Source organism: Populus alba, chromosome 1 (genome assembly GCF_005239225.2).
Source record: "Populus alba chromosome 1, ASM523922v2, whole genome shotgun sequence".
Lineage (NCBI taxonomy): Eukaryota > Viridiplantae > Streptophyta > Magnoliopsida > Malpighiales > Salicaceae > Populus > Populus alba.
In genome coordinates, this window is record NC_133284.1 from 33,213,120 (window position 1) to 33,221,010 (window position 7,891).

At 33.2% G+C, this 7,891-nt stretch overlaps 1 protein-coding gene across 4 annotated transcripts; it reads left to right on the forward strand.

Moving 5' to 3' along the window:
- The first annotated feature begins 207 nt into the window (after positions 1 to 207).
- LOC118055374 (telomere repeat-binding factor 1) lies at positions 208 to 4,383 on the forward strand. 4 transcript variants are annotated; one of them, XM_035067260.2, is made up of 7 exons: positions 223 to 535; positions 877 to 1,060; positions 1,244 to 1,452; positions 1,774 to 1,858; positions 2,627 to 2,710; positions 3,271 to 3,618; positions 3,971 to 4,383. In XM_035067260.2, exons 2-7 carry the CDS (start codon positions 911 to 913, stop codon positions 3,983 to 3,985), a joined length of 891 nt encoding a protein of 296 aa, XP_034923151.1. In that variant the 5' UTR covers positions 223 to 535; positions 877 to 910; the 3' UTR covers positions 3,986 to 4,383. The 4 variants fall into 4 exon arrangements, with proteins under 4 accessions (XP_034923150.1, XP_034923147.1, XP_034923149.1 ...); XM_035067259.2 differs by lacking the exon at positions 3,971 to 4,383 and having other exon boundaries at positions 208 to 352; positions 3,271 to 3,764; XM_035067256.2 differs by lacking the exon at positions 3,971 to 4,383 and having other exon boundaries at positions 220 to 535; positions 3,271 to 3,764.
- The last annotated feature ends 3,508 nt before the right edge of the window (positions 4,384 to 7,891 follow it).

A 7,891-nucleotide genomic window follows, 5' to 3' on the forward strand; every position in this document is an offset into this window, starting at 1 on the left:
TCTTTTAAAGAAAATCTTTTACAAGTTATCAATTATTAGTCACTTTGGCTTACTAGATTCCAGTACTAACACTTTAACTAAAAAATTTAAGTTAAATTATTATAACTAAAAAATTAACTAATTATCTAACTCATAAATATTATTTATAAACTACTTAGATATTTTATACATCATGATAAATATTTATGTGATAGCCAACTATTCGCTTCTAGAAGCAACAAGACCGAAGAAGCTACAGAATGTTATGATAAAAAACAAAGAAAAACTCGCTTCTATTCAGCAAGGATATTTCAGTCATTTAAAAAATCTTCCCACCGGTTTAGGGTTCGTTAGATGATAGCATCGATTCGTGGTCATTAATTCTCAACTATTTCAATACCGTCGCTCTGTTTTCGGAATCCGATTTCAATTATCATTTCTGTGATGCTGTTAAGCGGCGATTTTCAATAAGAATTGAGAATCTGTGTTCTTTTTCGGGTTTCTTTTGGAGAATTATATTTTTGCTAGACTTCAATGATTTCTGTTGGTAATTTTGGTGAGCAAGTGAAATTGAATAAAAATTGAGCTAGAAAAACTTGGTTTGTGTGTGAATTATGGAAATTTGATATTTTTTGTATATATAATTTTTTTCTGATCAGATCAATAGCACGCTTGTTCAATTAGTTAAGATATGCATGGAAATTCCGTTTCCTATGCTTTGAGCTTAAAAAATGTTAGGAGTAACTGTACATGTCATGGACGAGGATTGTTTGATTTCTAGAATCATTTTTTTTTTTTGCGGGTTTTGATTGTGTTGTCTGTTGATGGTTTAATTTCTCTCTCCTGGTTTTTTGATTTATTTTGCATTTGCTTATATGACGTACTGGTAATTGATAGGTGTGTCTGAGGAGTTTATTTGTTGGCACGCTTGATGGGTGCACCGAAACAGAAATGGACAGCAGAAGAAGAAGCAGCGCTAAAAGCTGGAGTTATTAAGCATGGAGCTGGAAAATGGCGCACGATTCTTAAAGATCCAGAATTTAGTGGTGTTTTGTATCTGCGTTCGAATGTGGATCTTAAGGTTAGCTTGCTTGAGCATTTCTCTTAAAGGAGGGCGTCCATGTTTGTAGAATTTGCTGCAAGCTTTAGATGTTCCGCTATTTGATTGATCAATTTAGTGAATTTGTGGGATCAGAAGTTTGTCTTATGTTTTTATGATGCAATTCAGGGTCATATATATTTGTTTGGTGTTTTGTGTGGGTAGGACAAATGGAGAAACATAAGTGTAATGGTAAATGGCTATGGATCAAGAGAGAAGCCTAAGTTAGCACCAAAGATGGTGCACCATGTCCTAAGACAGGATGAGAACCCTATGGCTGTTGGTCAAACCGATGAAGATATTTCAGATGCCAAGCCTCTCGCAGTTAGCAGTGGTGCATTGCTGGTTGCCAATCCAAAGAGAACTACTGTAAGGTTGGACATTTTTTTATCAGCAAAAAAAGAAAAAGAAAAAAAGAAGAAACCAAGCACTTATCACTGAATTCGTGCATTCTCTTGTATTCACACGCCACCCATTAGCTATCATTCTTGTGTCACATTTTATTAGCTTCTTTTAACTGTTTGTTTAGTGTGTTTGAGACTTCAGATTTTTTTTCCTGTTATAATTTCATTATCTGACCTTGAAGAATTTTTAGTGCATGTGGCCATTGGATGGTTTTATGAATCACAACCAGTAACTGTTAGATATTATTCACCTTTTTTATGACTTTTGATAAACAGTAGCCATTGTTGCAGGCTGGATAATCTTATAATGGAGGCAATAACTAGCTTGAAGGAGCCTGGGGGCTCACATAAGACAGCAATTGCTTCATACATAGAGGTACTCTTCCATTTGTAAATGCTGTAGTAGATCCAACTTAAAAGTAGCATGAGCCTTTATTAATGCAACTGCTAATTTAAGAATTGGACACAAAATCTGCAAATCTAAGTTTTAAAACAGGCAATACAAAAATGGCAAAACCACTATTGCTTCAACAATTTAGACAGAAGGTTGAGGTGCTTTTTTTTTTTTTTTTTTTTTTATTGTTCAATCATTTCAGAGTTGAATTTTGTTCAAATTTGATTGAACCACATGACTGGATGGTTTTCAGATAATTCTCTGTTATTTATCTTATACAGAGATAAACAATTATTGGTTATTTTAAGAAGGTTCTATCATATAGCTTGTCTGAAGCCAAACAATATCAAGGGTCCTACTTTAACTTTTCTGCTTCAAGGAATTTATATATATCACTGTTTTATAATAATTTTAGAGCAATTTACACCAGATTGCCCTTGCCCGACTTGCTAATGCAATAAAAATAAATTTAAAACCTACTGCCCTTTTATATTGCAATAACTCACTCATCACGACTAATAATATGGTGAGCCAAAAAATTCCAGCCAGGATGATATCCAGGACAGGTGCTAATAACAATTTTTTGGGCAATGTAATATTTTTGTTGACATTTTCTGCTGTTGTCATTCCCTTTTTATGGCCATATCATGTTGAAGGAATCATTCTGCAGCAAATATTGTGTCTTTTATATAATTTCACGTTAAGAAGTTTATTTTTTTAATTAGCTTACCTTCCTGTCTTATTTTTTAGGAACAGTATTGGCCACCAAATGACTTTAAGAGGATATTATCAGCGAAATTGAAGTATTTGGCAGCTAATGGTAAACTGATTAAGGTAATTATGTTCCAAGATTGTGGTGTAATGGTAACTTATTCGACACTAGTAATTGCTATGCTTGCAATTAAATGGCGTAGAATATTAAATGCTGTTAATTCAAATGTTTCCTGTATAATTTTATTTGTTACGAGTAATGCTATTTTTTGGATCAGAATTGAACATTTAGTGATGCATTTAGACACATGGATTATGACCGACTATTGTTGATAACCAGCTGGACACATTAGGTGATGTTAGAGATCTAGAGGTTTGCTTTTGTTAGTTGCTAGTTATTTATTACGCTCAGTAATTTCCTGAAGGCTGGGGTATAAGGAAGTCAGTGAGAGGATGTGTATCATCCACAAAATTATACATTGTCTTTCTTCAATTATGTTTTCATCGCCCATTAGAATTCGAGTCTGAAAACGATTTTAAGCTGAGTTGAATGTCTAGTTTGGGTAAATCCTGCTTCAGCTAGAAAAAGAAATACACTGTCACCATGTTGGTGTACTTTCTCGTTAATTGTACTTTGATTGTCTTAATGTTGGATCTCATCCAGCTGCTTTGTATTTTTGCAGGTTAAACGGAAGTATAGAATTGCACCTACTTCAGTGTTTGCTGAGAGAAGAAGGGTTTCTCCCTTACTATTGGAAGGAAGACAGAGGATCTCTCCTAAAATTGAAAGGGATGGTTTCAATATGTTTACAATGTCTCAGATTGATTTGGATCTGGGCAGGATGAGGACTCTGACTGCAGAACAGGCTGCTGAGGTAGCAGCTCGAGCAGTTGCGGAGGCAGAAGCTGCCATAGCAGTAGCTGAAGAGGCAACAAGGGAGGCTGAGACAGCAGAAGCTGACGCAGAGGCAGCACAAGCATTTGCTGAAACAGCTAGGAAGACACTGAAAGGAAGGACCACCCCCAAGATGGTAGACTTTATCACTGCATCTTTTCTGAATGATTTGTTTTGAAATGTCTGAGAAGCCAGCCCTTTATAAGTGGTTCTGTAACAAAATAATTAGCTGATTTGCTTTTGAAATTTAAAGTAAAAAAAAAAAATTACACGTATTAGTCACTTCCAGAATTGTTTTTAGAATTGCTTATTACTTGACTGGCTGGTTTGCATGGATCTACTCTGGGCAATCCATCAGTGTAATGATGCATTATTAATTCTCCGTGCTTTTTTTGCAGCTAAATGCTTCAGTGCATCTTTAAGAATTTACCTTTTTTTTTTTTTTTATTATTATATTCTGAATGAAGTTGCTCTGCAAATATGTGCAGACGATTCGATCTTGATGGAAATCTTTGAAAAGGTCAACGGAGAGCTTGATGGACACTGAGATCCACACTTGTCTGCTGATACTGTTTTCTGTAAATATTTAAAGGCTGATTTGGAGGATCTATGCTGCTTCGACCTTTACTGGATCCTGGTGGTTTGTTAGATTGCAAAGGCAGCTCACTCTGGGGAAAATTTTGAATCAGAATTTGTCAATTTCATTTCCTCAGTTTCTACTTTTTTGTCAATATCTACTACCAGTAGGATTGTTGAAAAATACATAACAGGAGCATTTACAGTGTATGAAAATGAGGCATTGGGATTTGGACCGGGAGAGATTGTTTTTTACTTCAGTCCTCTCCATGCTTGTATTAAATTGATCAATGATGTGAGTAAATAATGTAGATGTTTTTGGCCATTGTGTTTGAATTATTTCACTCATCATTTTACACATGAACTAATTATTCAGAAAATTACAGTAATTGATTAATTTACAGTGTATGAAAATTACAGTAATTGATCAATAACATGAGCGTTTACAGTGTATGAAAATTATTAAGAAAACAAAAAACTAAAAGAGGTGGAGAAATCACTATGCCTCAGGGGGTGTAACTGTAATTGCACATGAACTAACCAGTTATTATTATTTTATTATAGTCTAGCATGTCTCTCTTTTTAATTGTATAGTATAATGACTGAGATGTTCTTGAAAAAAAAAAAAAAAATTGCTTTGATATTGGGGTGATTTTGTTTAGAAAAATTCATTAAATTTACTTTGTTGCTCCTTGAAACAAACATATTTTAACTAGTCTACGAGGGCTCATTCATCTTTTGCTTTAAAAATAAATAGTAAATTTACTCGGTTACTTCTTTAGTCAAAAATTTTTTAAATTAGGATCTAAAGGTTTGTTGGTCTTTTTATTTTGGTTTTTTTTAAGTAATGGAAGCAAGAGAAGGATAATTTGGTATTCTTCAAAAAAATATTTAAAGAAGAAAGTTTCTTGGTGCATTTTGTTCGCGCTAACGTGTTAAGTCACTCTACATGCTTCCAGCAAAGCATGCAGAGGATTTAGGTATTGGAAATTGCCCATTTATGATGGCGTTAGAAAGATCATGATGTCCTTTTCCAAATGAGATGGTACATGTTGTGGTTCAAAAAATGGTTCGATTCCAATGATATTTTCATTATTTTCTCTTTCTTTTCTTTCTCTTTACTTTGAAAAACATGTCCAGTCAGAAAATTCATGTTGTCCTCTTATTTTGTCTTGCTATATGACTCGATCCTCTTGCTTTTGATTATAAGATTTCTGTTTTAGTTTATTTTATGAACTTTAAATTTCTTTTCAATTTCATCTTTAAATGAAATGTTATTTTTTCCTCTTATTTTATCTTGGTTTCATGTTTGATTCTCTTTCTTTTGAATTTAGATTTTTGTTTGATTTCTTTTGTCAAATGTTTGATTTTTTTTTTCATTTTTACCCTTAAATTAATTAATGTTATTTCCCCTTTATTTTTTTGTTTAACATTTGATCCTCATTCGTTTATATTACTATTTTGTTTTGTTTTGGGCCTTTTTATCAAATTCATTTTTTTTTCAATCTCATCCTCTAATATTGAAATATTAGGTTTCCTCTTATTTTGTTTTGATTTTAGATTTGCTCCTCTTGTTATCATGGTCCCAAACAAAGACGAGAGGTTTTGTTTTCATGAGTAATGGCCTCGTAATTAATTGGAGGCATTTAATAAATGATTTAGTAAGACCATTCTAAGTGTCGTGGCATGCATGACAGGTTTGCCTCCAGAGTGATGGTGAAAAGAGGTTTATGATTTAATTATAAAATTATGATTATAAAGTTCAAGAGACACCATCTAATATTATGATTATCATGAAATCTATGATTTGTGATAATTCGGGTAAGGGACTGGTTGTGTAAGAGGTAAGTTGCATTGTTGTTTGATTGTTATTATAAGTCGCATTTTTGTCCTTTGGTCTTGTTTAAGGCTTAAGGCAGATCTTTCTTCGTGAGAAAGTCTTTATCTTATCAGATTAAATCATAACCATTTTAAAAGCCAAACTTATTTATTTCTTGGATATAGCCAAGTCCTAACATTCCAAATAACAAAATAATTGTTATGGGGGTTTTTTTGTATTTTCGCCAAACCCTAATGCATAATCATAAATTGATTATAATATCAATTTTTGCATTTTAATTTTTTTAATAAAAATATGATTTTATCTTTAGAAAACATGCATGAAAAACCTTCAGGATTTGACTGCATGAAAATATATATTTTTTTTTTGTGTTTTTGGAAAGAGGAAATTAATTTAAATTTTTTACAATTTTTTATTTTTTTAAAAGAAAAGTTTTGAAGAAAATCAGGTATTTTTAATATCGAATTTATATATTACAATATAAATCTACAACCTGATATTATGCAAAATAGTTGGAAAAACATGGAAAGGATCCACAAAATATTTTTGAAAATTTGAATTTTTTCTCCTTTTTAAATATTTAAATATTATTATTATTGTTATTATTATATTAAATATATGTTATGCTGGACCCAGCCCAACCATCTGAGCTAAGCTGAAGTCAGGATGGGCCGACTAGTGGCCTAACAACCTTTTTTTTGTTTAGGCTAGACACGGCCCATGCATTTATACTGGGTTGCAACAGTTTTAACCCTGGCCCACATGGTTACTGGCCTAGCCCAACAACCATGTTAACTAATTTGTCATTGCATGCAGAATGAATTCTGCATGCAACGGCTATAGTGAGAGTAGATGAGAAGAAAGAGAAGAAGGGGAAGGCGAAGGCTTGCTTGGCTAAAGAATGAGAGCTGATGGTGGCTTCAAGGTTGGTTGGTGGCTCATGGTGGCATAAAGGTGATGCTGGTGGAAGAAGTGAGTTTGTGAGGTTGCTAGAGGAGAAGGTCGTGGCAGAGAGGGAAAGAGCTAGAAGTGGCTATCCTAGATGTGGGGGTGGCCAACTAGTAACCATGCTGGCAGCTCATGGTGGAGGAGCTGATGATGAGGTCGTCATGGTTGAGCACATGGTGGAGGATAAGAAGAACGTAATGGTAAAAAAGAGAATAAAAAGGAGGCTGATTTTTTGCCAACTTTGTCCTCCAATTTCTTCATTCTTAATACATGAAATCCACTCCTATTTATAGGGGATGAAAAAAGGACATTTTGTCTTTATTGGGAACAAATCCTAACCCTTGATTCTGTCCAAAAGGATCTCAACTATTGGCTCAAAGTGGCCATCATGGTGATGTATGTTTTGTCAAATTTGGTAAAGAGACGAAGTATTAAATGCACTTGAAAATTAGCCACCCAAGAAGGTTTTTCATGCGAAAAAAGAAAAAGATAAATAGTAACTAGATGACTCGTCGTCTAGTTTTTTTTTTTTTTATCAAAACGGACAACATTTTAGCGGGTTTTAATTTATGGATTTAGCTAAAGTTCAATTTGGTTCTTTGACTTTTGATTCCTTCCAATTACACCCTTAATCAGCCTAGAACTTTTAATTTTACGTAATTTTACCCTTGCCAAACTTCAACATCAGCCCCGAATTTTAACATCTTTTCAATTTGGTCATTAGTTTTGGATTTATGTAAATTGACATTCAATTGACCATTAAACTTTCAAATCTCTTCAATTTCAGCATTGATTTCATTTACTTGAATCCCTAAAGTTCGCCACCCTTTTCAAAAAGGTCCTTGTTTGCAAATTGTTTTAATTTATCCCTTAATTGACTATAAACTTTAATTTTCTTGTGATTTTACCCTTAATTTCAACCAATTGACTTTGTAAAAATTAAGTTTGGTCCTCTAAAATTCTAATTTTCTTAATGAAGCCCAAATTAGGCTCTCCAACTTAGTTTTTCACCAATTAAGTCCCTAATAAAATTAATTTGACACAT

Bases quoted from the DNA above. Each gene is read 5' to 3' on its own strand.
- LOC118055374 (XM_035067259.2), top strand. From the start codon at position 911: ATGGGTGCACCGAAACAGAAATGGACAGCAGAAGAAGAAGCAGCGCTA. The intron at 1,061-1,243 runs GTTAGCTTGCTT...TTGTGTGGGTAG, and splicing joins GTTCGAATGTGGATCTTAAG to GACAAATGGAGAAACATAAG. The intron at 1,859-2,626 runs GTACTCTTCCAT...CTTATTTTTTAG, and splicing joins CAATTGCTTCATACATAGAG to GAACAGTATTGGCCACCAAA.